General features: G+C 43.5%; 1 protein-coding gene across 5 annotated transcripts in view; it reads right to left on the reverse strand.

The window, feature by feature from the left end:
• Window positions 1–10078, reverse strand: part of Sec24b (SEC24 homolog B, COPII component) — a 67610-nt gene extending 57532 nt beyond the window's left edge. For 4 of the 5 annotated variants that reach the window (XM_090356699.1, XM_090356697.1, XM_090356698.1 and 1 more), the window contains exon 1: window positions 9928–10078. In XM_090356699.1, coding sequence (XP_090212825.1) covers window positions 9928–10054 — 127 coding nt within the window. In that variant the 5' untranslated portion in view covers window positions 10055–10078. Of the gene's footprint in view, window positions 1–8961; window positions 9029–9927 lie in introns of those variants that run through there. The other variant, XM_090356700.1, reaches the window with a different exon arrangement.
• Between the last annotated feature and the right edge of the window lie 6879 nt (window positions 10079–16957).

Genomic DNA, 16957 nt, shown 5'->3' on the forward strand with positions numbered 1-16957 from the left:
TATTTTACCTATATATTCTTCCTAAAAATTGCTATTTCCAATCTAAACATGAAAAAGCACCAGAAATCCAAAATGAAAAAAAAAAAAAAAAAACCTACCAAGTAGTCTTCACTTGTCTAGGTCAAAAAACAACAACAAAACTAAGTTGTCACAGAATAAGAACAAGAAACAACATAACTAAAAGTAACATGACATCCTGAACTAGATCCCATAACAGAAAAAGACATCAGTAGAAAAACTGATGAAATGCAATTTAAGAAAGAGATTTATCTGAAGCCAGGTGCAGTGGCTCACTGGCTCTCGCCTATAACCCTACTGAGGAGGCTGACGTGTGAGTATCTCAGTTCCATCTGTGAGACTCTTATCTTCAATTAACCACCCAGAAAACTGGAAGTGGCACTGTGGTTCAGTGGGTAGGGCAGGAGCCTTGGGCTGAAGAACTCAAGGAGAGCACCTAGGCCCAGAGTTCAAGTCCCTTGACAGACCCCCCCCCAAAAAAAACCAAGAAAGAAATAGTTCATCTGTAGCATAATTGTATTTTTACCAATTTTAATTTTCTGGTTTTGATTAATGCACTAAGCTTTTAATATTAATGCTGAGGGAAAGGTATTATCCATTTGATACTATTTTTGAAACACTTCCATCTAAACTGAAAAGGTTTTTTTTAAAAGCATTTATGGGAAAAAATTGTTGGGAATGACCTATTAAATTGATTATATGACATATTTTTTTTGGACAATGTCTATGCCAAATATAAGCAGTGATTTTCCTGAAAAGCAAATCTGATCATTCCCTTCCTTGTATAAAGCTTTCCAATGGTTTCTCTTACCATTAAAAAAAATTCCAAATTCTTTTTTTTCTGTTTTGCACCAGTCCTGGGCACTGTCCCTGAGCCTCTTTCACTTAAGGCCACCATTCTACCACTGGAGCTATAGCACCACTCCTGGCATTTTCTGTTTACATAGTACTGAGGAATCGAATCCAGGGCTTTATGCATGCTTGGTAAGCACTCTACCACTAAGCCACATCCCCAGCCCTTCAAATTCTTTAACATGATTAATAAGAAAATGTTTACATCCAGCCTGGAGTGTAGCCTAGTGGTAGCATGCTCGATTCCCCTGATTCGATTCCCCGGAACTACATACACAGAAAAACCTGGAAGTGGTGCTGTGGCTCAAGTGGCAGAGTGCTAGCCTTGAGCAAAAAATGTCTAAGGACAGTGCCCAGGCCCTGAATTCAAGCCTCGGGACTGGCAAAGAAAAAGAAAAAGAAAAAAGAACATGTCTATAACCTAATATCTAGAACCTGTGAATATGTTAAGTCACATGGCAAAGGGAAATAAACCAGATGAACTTTACTAAACAGTGTAGCTCTGATTAACTAGGTGGTCCCAATTTAATGATCAGATTCCTTAAAAGCAGAAAAGGGAGGCACAGGAGAACCAGTGGGTGGTGTGACTATATAAGAATTTCAGAGATGCAATGCTGCTGGCTTTGAACATAGAGAAAGTAGGCCATGAGTCAAGGAATGTAGAGAAGTCTACAAACTGAAAAAGGCAGAGAAAGGACCGTGAGTTTGGCCTAGTGGTAGAGTGCTTGCCTAGCATACACGAAGACCCAGGTTCGATTCCTTGGTACCACATACTTAGAAAAAAGCCAGAAGTGGTGCTGAGGCTCAAGTGGTAGAGTTCTAGCCTTGAGAAAAATCCAAGGACAATGCTCAAGCCCTGAGCTTAACCCCAAGACTGGCAAAAAAAAAAAAAAAAAAAAAAAGCAGAGAAAATGCATCTCTAGATCCACCAGAAAGGAAAGTAGTTTTGTGGAGAAATATTGGTTTTAGCCTACCTGGCCTTGTGCTGTACAATTAAGTCTATGTTGTTCTGAGCTTCCAACATGTGGCAATCAGTGAAGAGAAAAAAAAAAGAACACTGCAAAAGCTCTTCCTCTGGGGAACTGTGACTATCTGTCCTGCGTCACAGCTAGCTCCTTCACAAGATGACTTTCAACAGGTGTGTGTTAGCACACTAGATCACTCTCTTAAGTCCTTCACATCCGTTGCCAAAGACTGATCAGTAAAGCTTACACTTGCTTCAACTCAAGGTGCATGATTCTAGTATGAAGACAAACAGAATACTGAGCAGGTGGAAGATTCACAACTGCCCCCCCACACACACACACAAGCAAGTAAGAGCTATACCTGCCTCAGGGGGCTCCAAAGGAGGCTGACAGGGCAGAATAATAACATTACTTTGCCTTTTAAAGGTTTCAGAAGGGGATCAAGCAAGTGCCATCCTGAAACTTGGTTTTTGTATGTATGTACATGTTCAAAGATTTTTTTTTTTCCAGAATGCTGCTGAAAATGTATGAAAAGGCTAAGAATCACAGTTCTACCCACTCTTCTTTACATTTGTCTTTGGCAGTACCGGTGTTTGAGCCAGGGCCTCACATTTGTTAGGCAGGCCTCTACCGCCCGAACCACACTTCCAGGAACAAAAGAAGGCAGTCTTCTTTGCCAGTTTGGTTTTTGACAGGGTTTTGGTTTTCACACGGGTTTGAACTCTGGGTGCAAGACTCTTGGACCTGGTTGCTCAGTGGGCAATCTACCAGTTGAGCTACTCTGGAGCTGGAGTCTTGAAAACTCTCCTGCCCATCATCCTGATGCCAGCCTCTTGAGCAGCTAAGATGACAAGTGTGTGCCACTGGTGCCTGGCTGTACATGAGTTTTCTTAGGACATATTAAATATGACTTGGCTTGGTAAACTTCAAAATGCTCTGACTTCCTTTTGTTCCACTTTCACTACCCTCCAATTCATGACACTTGAACTAAAGTGCTTGGTAACACTTCCTACCACACAGTCTCCAGTGGCTTTTCTTTCATGCAAATGAAGTTCAAACCTAGCCTAATTTCCAAGAACCTCTAAGAGCAGCGCAACATATCCTCAAATACTATTGTTCCATTGCTCTTTCTCCCATATATTTTTGGGTTCCTTGCCTTTGATCCACACATTCTTATCTGAGTACTCAGATTTCGTTCACTATTTTAGACAGAGTTGATGCTCCACTTCACCTCTTCCCATCACACACACCTCGTGAACTGGCCACTGGCTAGACATGTTTTACTACTCCACCTCTCTATTTCCTCATGTTTTTCCAGATCCTATTACAAGTGCCTTTTGACATACCATCTTCAAATATTCCAAAGCAACCTAACCCACCTTGCTGCAAGCTAGCTGGTTAAGGTAAATGGCCTGTTAGTGGAAACCTTACAAGAACGGATTTGTGAGAAAGAGGTCTGGAAAGTGTTAGAAAATTAAAGATGAAAATAGTGAGTGAACCTTAAAAGACAGGAAGAGGGTAAATTCCTTCTAGTGACAAGTCTCCCAAAACAATAATGAAATACGAAGCCAAGGCCACTTATTTAAATGAGTACCTACTGTGCATGCTTTCGGAAGTACAGTGAGGAAAACCTTATCTTCCCTGTCTTTCTGAGGTGTTCCCGAAGAAGTGGAATTGAGGCAACTTCCACTGCTAAGAACCAAACAGCACTTCAATTAATGCAGCCATCTCACCAACTCTACAAGGAAGGAATCTTTATGCCAAAGTTCAGAGATGTGGAGGAGGAACTTTACTGCACAACACCTTGAGCATCTTTTTCTCCAGTGATGTCTTCTGGGAAATTCTGAGTCTGTTCAGTCTATTGCAAAGAGTGCTTCTCAGGGCAGAATATGCATGACATCACCCTCTAATAACACCACAGTGCTTTCTATGAAAAGGCTTTACTTTGAGCTAAGGCCACAAAGCCTGACTCAACCTCTGTCCTACTTCAAAGTCTTCAGCATCTAACATTTCAAGGCTTACACATGAACAAAAAAGAGGAAGTTAGCTAAAATACTACCAATGACAATGACTGTAGTTCACAAAATTATTACAACTATAAGCCCAGAAACCTGAGGAATGATGAAAAGACACTGCCAATAAATAAAGCAATATAGACTAAACAACAACAACAACAAACCTGGATAAAAGTTGCTTGTTTATATGCAGAGTGGATACTTTGTTAAGGTCCTTGAGATAACTATCAATCAGCATAGAAAAAAATACTGCATTCAGTTATATTATACCATAGTAATATCTCCGTGAGAGACCCCGAGGCTTCTGGGCAGTGATGATAAATAAATACACACCAGAAACCTGAGACACTGGTCAAGAGGAACATATTTCAGACACACTGGGGAGACTAGCATCACTTTAAATTTTGCATGTGATCTCAAAGTTGAAGGGTTTCCTGTAACTGATGAACCAGATTGCATCGCTGGGCAAATGGCGTGCTTACTGATCCTTTCATAATGAATTTTAACAACTATACTCGCATCTCTTGCATTACTGACAATTAAACTGATCAAACTGCCATTAGCATCTTTCTTGGAAAGGACGTATGGCGGGAAGAAAACACTTTCATGCAAAAATGTTCATGTAAAAGTGAAGTAAAAAATAACAACAAAAAAAACCAAAAACAGTAGTATATTGTTAAGTCTGATTTTTTTTTTTTTTTTTTTTGCCAGTCCTGGGCTTGAGCTCAGGGCCTGAGCGCTGTCCTTGGACTTTCTCAAGGCTAGGCTCTACCACTTGAGCCTCAGCACCACTTCCAGCTTTTTTCTATGCATGTGGTACCGAGGAATCAAATCCGGGTCTTCGTGCATGCTAGGCAAGCACTCTACCACTAGGCCAAACTCCCGGCCCTTAAGTCTGATTTTTTAAAAAAAATCTTCTATGCTATGTTGGGCATTCTTGGTTTTGTTTTATTTTGCTTGATATAGGTTCCCATTATACAGCCATGGTCGCTCTCTAAACTTCTGATCTCTGTGTATGCTATAACATTTGGCTGTTAAAAAAAAAAAAAAAAAAAAAGTCTTTTTAAAAGACCCTTTTCATTAGGCTCTGGTGGCTCTTGCCTGTAATCCTAGCTACTATGGTTGAGATCTAAAGACCATGGTTTCAAGCCAGCTTAGGCAAGAAAGTCCATGAAACCCTACAATTACCCATCAAAAAGCAGGAAGTGGACTTGTAGCTCAAGTGATGCTAACCTTGAGCAGAAAAGCTCAGGGATAGCCTGTAGGCCCTGAGTTCCAACCCCAGAATAGGCACACTAATGTGTATACACACACAAAGACAAAGATGCCTTTCAAGCCTTGAGGGCAGAGCCCCATACCTTTAATCCCAGTTATTCAATAGGAGGATTTGAGGCTAGCCTAGAGATAAAAATCAAAAACCCAATCTCAACCAATAAGCGGGTGTCTTAACACAGAAGAGATTCCCCATCCACCCAGCAAGGCCAATATGTTGGTATCTCAGCTACACAGGCAGAATTAAGCAGAGACTCAGGCCAGTCTAGGGCAAAACCACAAAACCCAGATTAAAAAATACTTGAGGGAGTGGTTGAAGTAGTACAGCATAGGCCTAGCAAGCACATGGCTTCAAATTGAACCTTCAAACTCAGTTCAAACCTCAGTACTACAAAAAAAAAAAAAAAGAAAAAGAAAAAAATATTTTAGGTTCAAGTCAACTGAGAATAATTCTGGAGCTACATAATTATCAGGATATTAATTCACTCAACCCTCGTATGTTTGATGACTGAGCTTTAAAAGAAATCTCAATAGGCAGAGGGAAAAAAGTGGAAAGTATTCCACTAATTATTTACATGGAAACAGAAATAATCTCATACAGTATTCAATGAGAAACTGAAATGTGGGAATATAACTCCAATGAAGTTTAATAGAAACAACCATACATATTTAATGAAGTAAAACTATTTTCATTAAGCAGAGAAGAGTAGTAGTAGTTAAACTTAGAAAACCAGTAAAAGTGATAGAGACTCAAGTTTTCTGCCTCCTATGCACTTATTAGAGGGAAAAGTGCAGTTAGACTTCAGCTAACAAATATTTAGTGAAGATCTATAAACCTGCCCAGTACGGATTCTAGCCCTGAAGACAGCAATGTGCCCACTTAGCCTTTCTGGACCCTGACTTCATTTGAAAAAGCCTACATGTTTCACAGACTGTGTTCCAAATGTACCTCCCCTCTTTTAACCACATCCACTTTGCTTTTCCCTGACTTCTCTTTCAGGACTCTACTCACAATTAAAAACAAAAGCAAAAACAAAAATGTGTTGTGTGGGCGTGGTGGCTCACACCTGTAATCCTAGCTACTCAGGAGGCTGAGATCACGTTCAAAGCCAGCCAGGGACAAGAAGACCTGAGACTTTTATCTCTAATTAACCTCTAGAAAACTGTAGTGGGGCTTGGCTCAAGGGTAGGGTGGTAGCCTTGAGCTGAAGAGCTCAGGGACAGCACCCAGGCTGAGTTCAAGCCCCATGACCCACCAAAACAAACAAACAAACAAACAAACAAAAATGTGCTAAAGTATCTCAGAAGACTTTGATGATCAGCTTATGGAGTTATCCAGCGAGACCAACTGGACACCCTCCAAAGGGATTCAACTCTCCCTCCACTGCCCTGTAGAGAGAGCCAGGTCCCATAGGCAGGCACAGGGCTGAGTCCCAGGAGACCCCCCCACCTCCATCAGTTCACTATCAAAGGCATTATGAAGGATACAGAGGAGGGGCTTTGGATATAGCTCAGAGGTAGAATGCTTGTCTGGCGTTCCTGAAATGTGGGTCCATCCCAAATACCACAAAACAGCTAAACAAATACAGATAGGTAAATAGAATGAGATAGGATACAAATCTTCTCCAGTGGAGGAGATTCACAAAACTAGGAAAGGGAGAGGGAGGGGGCAGCCTGCACCTCCCAGTGCAGCAACCAAGAAGCTCATCAAATCTTACTGTTCAAGTGTTTCTAGATTGTAATTCTCACCTGGCCCAGCCTTCCTCTTCCCCCCCCTCCCCCTGCTCCTCACACACAGGGTCCACTAGAGACCAAACTTTCCTAACCCTCTAACATTTTACTCTTTCTGGTGACCAAAGCAATCTTAGGCTCCACCCTAAGTCACTTCCTCAGGTGTGACCCAGATGGTCCAACAAATAAAATAACAAGACAACTGCGGTCATCCAGGAAATCCTGTAAGTTTCAGAAGCTCTATGACAGGAACTCAGCACAGGAACCAAATATATTTCATGTTCTGTCTTCCATGGTGCTTTATATTCTTATTTGGCTTATTCCATGTCTGGAATTCCAGAAATAGCAAAAATATAAAATGGTTCATGGAAGATTAAAGAATAAATCAGAAACCCAAATAACGACCTCATCTTTATGATTTTTTCCCCTGAAATTAGGAAATAGAACAAAAATAGATTTAATCTTGTTGCTTCTCTACTTAAACTAATCCCTTCCACAAATGCAAACGTGACCCTAGCTCTTTATTTCCAAATTCCTGAGCATGGCATTTTAAGGCCTTTCTGCATCCCAGCCCCCTGTAACCACTCTGGGCTGCCAGCACCATGCCCTTTTCTGCCACTCCTACCCTGGCTTTCAGTTTGGTGAGCCCAGTATTTCAAAGTGCACAAACACTCCCAGACTTTTGCTCATGCTATATCTTCTTCCTACAGGCAGCCATTCCCTCCCACTCCTACCTCTCAAATCCCTCTTCCTGCTAGCCAGAGCCAACATGCAATGTCACCAAAATATCGGTCAGGTTAAAAGAAGGTTTTAGCTACTCTACAATCCTAACCTTGGTTGCCAAGCAACAGATGCTGAAATGATTGCTGCAACTTTAAAGAAAAGGAATGATTATAAACAGTAGAAATCAAGCATCATTTATGCTTGGCATCAAAATACTGATTCAGTCTTACAAATTTAACATCCTATTTGGCTGAGTAAACATCCTGGCATCTCTGAGAATCCACAACATTTATAAGGCTCAAATAAACATTTGCCACTTAAAAAAAAAAAATTGTTCATCCAAGTAATTCTAGCTACTCAGGAGGCTGAAATCTGAGGATTGTGGTTCAAAGCCAGCCAGAGCAGAAAAGTCTGTAAGTCTCTTACCTCCAATAAACCACTCAGAAAAAAAACTGGAAGTGTTGCTTTGACTCAAGTGATAGAGTACTAGCCTTGAGCAAAAAGAAGCTCAATGCCCAGAATTCAAGCCCCAGGACTGGCAAAAAAATACATAGTTCATCCAGATGATAATGCATACTGAGAAAATCAAAAGAAGACACAAGCCCTGAATCACTGTCAATCATAGATGTCCTAAAAAACCTACCTTATTTCTCAGTTATCATCTCCAGTCCTCGCACAAGGATTTGTAAAAACAAAATGTAACCAAGAATTTCTATTGAAGTTACAAGAATGAAAACTGCTCATATTTTTACTTATATATGTGACACTGTTCACACTCAAATCCCTTTATTGTAGGACTCTTGGAAATAAAGAATATAATGTTGACAAAGGAATATATATATATATCTCCACCTCTAATTTTCTGCATGCATGAGGAATTTCACGTTTGGAAAACACCAGTTGTAAAACTGAGGAGTAGCTTGGTCAATCAGACTAGCATCTACCAAGTTTTGATTAACAAATTAGATAAGACAGGCTGAATGATAAATTCAAATCCGATAAAAATAGGTCAATCATTTGGGGAGTAGTTTTGGTTGCTTACCACCACGGAACAACAACAACAAAAAAAGTGCCTTCCATATCCAGTTCATTACTTTTGAAGGTTTTCATTCGAGGGTACCATCAAGTCGTTAAAGAGGCCTCCCCCTGCCCCCATCCCCACGGGCAACCGATTTCACCCTAATATTCAGCTGACACTCCTGCACAGAATATTAGGATGAAATCGGTTTTCATTCTCAGTGGCCCATGGCCTCCCAACAGGCTAACCATCAACTGTGATCAATGTTGTTTTTAAATTTCTCAAAGTGGATCTAGACAAAGGCGAGAGGGGGGAAGGGAGAGCATATCCTGCGTTCGTGTTCACTCAGACACGTTTGACAACCTACCTGCTCCCCCCTTTCAAAACACAGACGGCCTAAGAAGGCCTTGCCTCCCAACAGGACAGCCAGCCAGCCAGCCAGCCAACAACTCTGGCACAATTTTCTCTTTCTGAAAGTGGAACTAGAAAAGCGGGGTGAGGGAGGGGGGGGCAGGAATAACACCCCCTCATCTCAAGGTGTTGGCCTGGATGCGTTTGACACCTGGCTGGCTGGCTCCCTTTTCAAAAAAAATAAAATAAAATAAACCCACTGCCAAGCAAACTCCACACCGTGGGGGCCGGAAGACCCGCAGAGCTGCAAGGCCAGACCTGGAGAGGGCTGGGCTGGGTCAGGGCTACGTATTTACACCTCTTTGTCTCCCCTAGGGGCGGGGGTGGAGGGGGAAACACTCGAGTGCAAACTTTAACTTCTCCTCCCAGGCAGGCAGCGTGCTCGCTGGGCCTCAAAAGGAAAAAAAATAATAAAATAAAATAAAGAAATGAAAGAAACGATTTCTCCTGATGAGACCTAGGAAGGCTGGAGGGCACCGTCCGCCCTGCGGGGCCCCGAGACCGCACATGCACGCGTGGCTGCGGCCCGGCTTCCCGCCCAGCCCTGGGGTCGCTCCGGGCAACTCGCCGGCCCGCGCCGGGGACGGACGTCACGCTCCGGCCCCACGTGGGCTCCTGTTTCCTACGGCGCCGGTCACAGGTTTTGGGGGACCGGGGTCCCTCTCCCTGTTACAACTAGCCCGGAGCCGGCTTTCCCACGCCCGGGCGCCCCTCCTCAGGCTCCCCGCCCGGCCCCCTCACGCCATCCGCGCCCCGCGCGGCCCCTCGCGGCCCCCGTACCGCGACCCCACCTCGGCCGCGGGCCGCGACGCCCCTCCCGGCCCGGATCCCGGATCCCGACCCCGGCCCCGGCCCCGACCGCCGCGCAGGCCGCCCGGCCCGCACTAGGCCCCGCGCCGCGCCCGGCCCCAGCCCGCCTCACCGTTCTGCTGCGGCGGCGCCGGGCCCGCGCCCGCGGGCGTGGCGGCTCCGGAGGCGGCGGCTCCTGCGAACTTGGGCGGGATGCGAGCGCTGGCGGCCGGGTGAGGGGACCCGGCAGGGGCCGACATGACGGCGTCGCGGGCGGCAGTGGCGGCGGCGGCGGCGGCAGCAGCAGCGGCGGCTCGGCCCGGGGAGGTGGGCGGAGGAAGGGAGGGAAGGAGGGCGGGGCCCGGCGGCCGGAGGAAGGGGAAGGAACGCGTCCGCGTCACCCGGGGAGCCGCCCGGGCTTCAGGCTCGGTGCTTCCGCGGCGGCCACCGGAGATCCCGTCCCGCCCGCCTCCCGTGCGCGGGACCCCGGCCCGGGGCTGCTCCCCGCACGCGCGGCCGCGCGCCGCCGCCCCGCAGCGCCCCCTGCCGGCGGGAGCCAGGCGGCGGCGACCCCCGGGCGGCCGGCCGGGTCGCGGGCCCGCGCCGGAATCCCCGCCTCCGCCCTGGGGCCCAGCGCGCTGGCCCGGCCGCCGGGCCTCACTCGGACCCCGGGAACCCGCGGCCACTTACCGCGGCGGTCCAGGAACCGGGATGGCGGTAGAGAGCGCCTGGGTGAGGCCCCGAGCCTGGGACGGGATCAGACCAATCATCCCATCCACCCGGAGGCGGGGGGTTGGGGGGGGGGTGGCGAGCCGGGCCAAGGGCTGGAACTCGGGGCCTGGGTTACTGTTGCATACAGTATAATACATGCCATTATAAAAAGTGTAGGCTATAAATATAATTTGATGCTCAGAGTCTAGAATATTTCTCTTATCCTCATTTTTTTCCAGTTAGTAAATTCATACTTCCAGAACTCAAATAATCTTAAAATGAATGAACCTCTACTGAGCAGAAGCAGAGATAAAACTAAAATCTATTTGGCTCGCATTACCTTTATTGTGTTCATTGCAAGTCCATTGTGTTAATCTACACTTCTACCCTCTGTCCAGATTCTACTATCCTATTTCGCCTGTCAGACTTTGTTTTACATATGTAGTCTTGTGTTCCACGGTCTTTAGAATGGTAGTGTTTGAAATGCAAATTGTCATGCCAGACCTGAGACCTACTGAGTCAGAACCCTAAGACTGGAGCTCAAGCAGCCTTGATGATGATTCAACCTTGACTGGATTGAGAAGCGCCTAGGAAGTAGTAAAATCACATCTCTGGGTGTGTCTGTGATGGTCAGGGAGGCTCTTTCCTGATCCATAATGGATCTGAACTTGGAGTAGACTATTCAGAAGTGATAGAAATCTAGAAGAGGGCCAAGGTAAGAGGAGTGGATCGTTCCAGCAGGGGTATGAAGGATGTAGTGTGGATCTGGCTGCTTCCTGTTCTTCATTTTGCATCCAGGCTTCCTTCAGGTGAGAAACTTTCCTCCACTTCACCCTTCCTCAGCCTGCCTAAAAGCAATGGAGTTGAGAAGCCTGCATGAAATCCAGTGAAGCCTTGATCTTCTATAGAGCCTTGTTCATGTGATAGTTTGTGACAGTGATGAACCCAGTCTCCAAATAGCTCTGAAACAGAGAAACATTTTGGAAACCTGCTGCTTTTGAATAGCAAGGTTAAGCTGAATTGGCTCATTTTTCTTCAACGAGATGGTGGGTTTTGTTCCTTTGTTTTGAAAGGACTTCTCTTCAATCATCTGCAACTTTGTGCAAAAGGGATGTGCACATTGTGACGACAGATCCACAAATGCCAAACGGAATTGTTCATTGCAGTTTCCAGTGCTTGATGTACAAACGCTTGCAGACGCTAAGGCCAAGAGAATACTCTGTTCCATGGAAGGAGTGTCATAACGGGAGCCCACAGCTGCCACAAATGAAGAATACATATTTCTAACATGTCACTATTTATCCTCAGCTTTGGCCTTATTCTATGCATCAGCAATAGCATAGTTGAGCACCCATCTCCCCTGCCTATTTCTTTCTCAGTTGTAGTCTGGCTTTCCATTCTTCACAGGTTTTCTGTTCTCTAGTCTCAAAATCACATTGGACCTCTGTAGAACACCCTTTCACTTAAATCTATCCCTTCCCAACTTAAAAAAAAGTTTTAGTTAGGATTTATTTAATGATTTATGTGGTACTAAGGAATTGAACCTAGGGCCTCTTGCATGCTAGGCAAACACTCTACCACTAAGCCACATTCCCACTCTATTTTTTCCTTCTTTATTGGAAATACATATCCATTGCATTTCCAGCTGGTCACTGGTATTATAGATACTAAGATGAATACAGTCTATCGAAAAAGTATGCAGAATCTTATGTATGTATCATGCCTTTATTTGTATTTTTTTACTTCTACAAACTTGCTACATTATCTTTTCTTGTGACTTTTCTGGCTTCTTTTGAATCTTTGTTGCTTCTCCCTGTTTTGGTACTCTAGTGGGAGTTCTACCATTCCTTTGATACATAGTGAAAAGAAGTAACTTTACTGTCTTTCCTGTTCCTTTGTCATTTGAGTAGATGTCATGTAACTATCTTTAATATTTCAACTGTCTAAGACACAACTTAGATCCTGAAAGAAAATGATAGAATGGAAATGTGAGGCAAATAATTTCCAGGCACATCCAAGTGCATGCACTGCGGGGAAAGTCTCACATAGAACACTTTGTTATTATTTTTGACTTGATTTAATTTTAAATTCTGTAGTTATCCATTCTGTAGCATCTCAGAAACAAGGAATGATGAGCAGGGAATGGAAGTGCTATAGATACAGGTAAGTTGACAGCAGCAGTCACTATTCATTGGCAGAGTAAGTACAGGAAAGACAAGAATATTAGGGAATGGAAGAATTCAAACTTCACAACTGTCTGAGGCAGTTAGTGAAACTGAGCAACCCTACATATTCCACAGGAAAAAAGAATCACAGCCCATGGTCCCTGCCATCTGAGAATTTATAAGCTGATATTCAGAAGGGACTTGGGAAGAAGGAACCATCACTTGTTGAACACCTGCCATATAACTTGATGGCTCCTTTAGGACATACCATTCTATCTATCTATCCACTATCATTTTATGTATTTCTGGATCAAAACATATTGAGAGTATTCAATTTCTCAGTTACACAGAACAATTAGATTACACTGTTTATTGTGTTGCAAATGCATGAGGTTATAGGCAGGCCCTTTTAGAAATTTCTTTTTCTGTTTAAATGCCCTCATAGCTCAGTTTGGTCTTAAACTTGTAATCCTCTTCCCTCAGCCTCCTGAATAGCTGTGACTAAACCTGGCCTTATATTGTCAACCAAGATCTGCCATATCTCATTTTTCCTCACCACCTTTAGAGGTCCAAACTCCAATACAGAGAAGTTAGGGCCTCAACATACAAGTTTGTGGGGGCACAGATTTCCCATAGTAAAGAACCTTTTCACAGATGGCATGAATCACTTTTTTCCCTTTATTTTTTAAAACCGATTATTTATTTTGTTTATGTGATATCAAGGAATTGAATCCAGGGTTTCAGAGCGCTAAGCAAGCACTTTTATCTACTAAGCCACATTCCCAGCCCCTCACTTTTTTTTCTTCAGCTCGATTCCTACTTTCAAGTGGGTTGTCACATATATATTTATTATTCAGTCTTATAAAATTTTAAGCCTCTGCTTCAGTTTTTTAGAATCACTCATCTATCACCTTCTGATTTCATCTCTTTCTTTCATCAATACAGGTGTTGGTATTGATATTTATAAAACATTCTAAACACATAAAATAAGCCTTTAAATGAATAAGATGGCCCAAATCAAGACATCATTATCCCAGACAGGCAGCTATGGACTACAACTTGTTAGCTGTGCCAAGATGGCAGAACACCTTGGGGGCCTGGGGTTGTCCTTATACTAGTCTCTTTTGGCTGCATGCATCCTTTTCTACCCCATGAAAATACTCTTGATTTTCTAGCTGTGTTTGACAGCAAAGGGCTGGGAAGTTCGGACTAGGTTTACCAAGGGCAGTCTCCTACGCCACCTGCTGGAAGTAGTCACAATTGCTACACCATTGCACCAGAAAGCCGATTTAGTTTTGTTTTTATGTGACCATGCAAGCCAAACAATCCTAAGAAACAATGCTTTTGTTATTACAGTTTGACTATTTTTTTCCTTTGCACTAGTTGAAAGAGTAAACAAATTACAGGAAAACTGTGAAACAGTACTTCTGGAAATAGCTCAATTTAAAAAGCTGCTATCCTGAGTGCAATGGTGTGTGTGTGTCTGTAATCCTAGTACACAGGAGAATTACGAGAGAAATCCACAAGAGAAATCAGCTGACATATGTGCGTGGTGGCATCCACTATTTTCCTAATTGTGATATTTGCCCAGGAAGGAAGCAAGCTGTATCACAAAAATAACCAACATTGAAAAAATAATAATAAACGTTCAGGGTGTGGCTCAGTGGTAGAGCACCTGCTTAGCAAGTACAAAATCCTGAATCCACACCCCAGTAAAAAAAAAGTATCACAGAATATAGGGTGTTGTTTAGTTTTAAACACTGTCCTTAACATTCTGACAGATGACTGCAAAGTGAAGATCTAGAGTTTTCTAAGTGTCTCATGTAGGGTAGGTGATTTCTGCTACTTCCCCCCAAGTCAGTCACTTCCCCCCCCCATCCACACACCTCAATATTGTTTTGATCCCAGATACATCTCCTAGCCAGGGTTTTGTGGTGTGAAGAGACTATAGTGATATCTTTGGCACTAACCACGTTTTGGAATCTTCAGTAGAGGAGCAAATTCTTTTCTGGGTCTATGGCAGGTCATAGCCTGACAGAATGCTTTATAGTAATTGCTGTCTTTTCTGCCTTGGCAGTCTGTTATTGTTATCTGTGATGAAAAAGAGGAAAAACATGAAAGACTGGATAAATTGTCACAACAAGTGGAAACCTACAGGAAGGGGATTGAGGCACTGCTGCCAGCAGTTAAGACCTATGTTAGCCAGCTCTAGGTGCTCAGCTCTGGCCCTACTCCCAAGAGTAAGAAATTCTGCCTTGCTTTCTATTTAAGCCTACCTGGAAGAGTGTGTCATCTAGAAATGACTATAAACCAGTATCCCAAGGTTTCTGCACACCTCCTGCTAAAGTTGTAAGAGGCAGTCTCTTCAGAGCCAAACATGGAGTTTCTTTTACTATGTTATAATTACCATTTATGACTTTGATGGCCTTGAATACAACAAACATTTAGTAAATGTCTGCTATATACATTATTGGATGGATACAAAGATGAGTGGAAACTAACAGTTTCTCTGGGAAGAAAACTACGTGCAAGAATAACTATTCATTTCCAAGATGAGAGTATAAATAAAGTGCTTTCAGACAGAGGAAATAGAGCAATTGACTCAGATTTTTTTTGGCAGAGGCTTTAAACTCAAGATATTATGCTTAGCTTAGGAACGCAATCTACTGTCAACCACAAGTAGCTTTTTTTTAAATCTGTCAAGGGGCTTGAACTCGGACCTGGGAGCTGTCCCTGAGCTCTTTTGCTCAAGGCTACACTATACCACTTTGAGCCACAGCTCCACTTCCAGTTTTCTGGTAATTCATTAGAGATAAGAGTCTCTCAGACTTATTTTCCTGTGTAGGGTGGCTTTGAACCATGATCCTTGGATCTGAGTAGCCAGGGTTATAGGCATGAACCACGGACACCACTTGCACCTCTGAACATTCCTTTGTCTTCCATCTTTGGCATTACTCCCTTTCCAAATGACAACTGCAGATGAATGTAATCTTCTGGCCCCTTGAGGTGGCGGCTTGAAAAGATCTGCATGATGATCTTGAGCACATTTAATCATTTTTTTCTTCATATCCACTCCCCCAAGGGCTCCTTTTCTATTAGGATACCATCGTTGTTCACACATAACCCCCCCTCCTCCCATCTTTTAAGGCTAGTCTTATGGTATTTCCCACATCTGGTATGTTTTACAGAATCCCTTGTTTAGAAATGGTTCTTTCCAGACCACAATATAAATTGTGAATAAAAGCAAATAACTGGAAATATAACGAGATGAAACTTTTCATTAAGAAGTTGCCCTAAAAGTGCCTGTTGTAGTAAAAGGAGAGATTGTTGTCACTTTGTCTCAGTTGCCTGGTTACTCTCACCCAATTGAGGAACTTGCTTTCACACCATGTGGTTTGCTCTTCTGGCACTGGGCAGACTGAATTACAGTCTGCACATTGGCACTTGTTACTCGGCAAGTACAAACACCTGGCTTCCTTGCTGAGCCACTCCTCTAGCCAAGACCTGCTTCCTCATAAGACTTTTAACTGCTTTTGCAGTGTGTAACAACAGTGAGTGGGAAATCAAACATTTTCATCTAATGGTTTGTTAACAGTATACTATTTTCCAGATGTTTTCTTAGGCTGTTCCTCAGATGTGGATTTGTGCTAGTGTTGATACTTTCTTTTGGTAGCAGTGATAGTTAATTTCATTGGGACAGGGCAGGTGGCAGTGGAAGGGGAGGTGATATCTTTTCCAAACCCCTTGTTTCTAATGACACATAACTATTCTGTGTCTCATGTTAATCCTAGAAACTATGGGTGTGGCCCAATGGTGGACAGGACTAGGAAAAAAATAGTATTAGAAGAACGGATACACCAGATTTCTATGGCATGGAAGCAAGCAGATACACTGAGAGAGCATTCATAGATCCCTGGCAGGTTAGAAGTGCAGATATGCTTTATGTGGAACAACTCTTTTTATTATCATTCACAATAACATAGATGAACAAACTCACAGGTACCAAGGGATGGAAACTTAGGCTACACAGCATGATCTGAATAAGATTAGACCAGATCTCCTAGACCCAGCAGAGAGGAAACCAACCTTCCTTCCTTCCTTCCTTCCTTCCTTCCTTCCTTCCTTCCTTCCTTCCTTTTCTTTCTTCCTTCCTATTTCCTTCCCTTCCTCCCTCCCTTCTTCCCTCCCTCCCTCCCCCTCTTTTCTTTCTTTCTTTTTTTCTAAATTTCTTTCTTTCTTCTGAAGCATTAGTCTCTTCCACAGGCCCCTAAATCCATTCACTGGTAA

The sequence above is a fragment of the Megascapheus bottae genome, chromosome 23, assembly GCF_031878675.1.
Source record: "Megascapheus bottae isolate mThoBot1 chromosome 23, mThoBot2.hap1, whole genome shotgun sequence".
Classification (NCBI taxonomy): domain Eukaryota; kingdom Metazoa; phylum Chordata; class Mammalia; order Rodentia; family Geomyidae; genus Megascapheus; species Megascapheus bottae.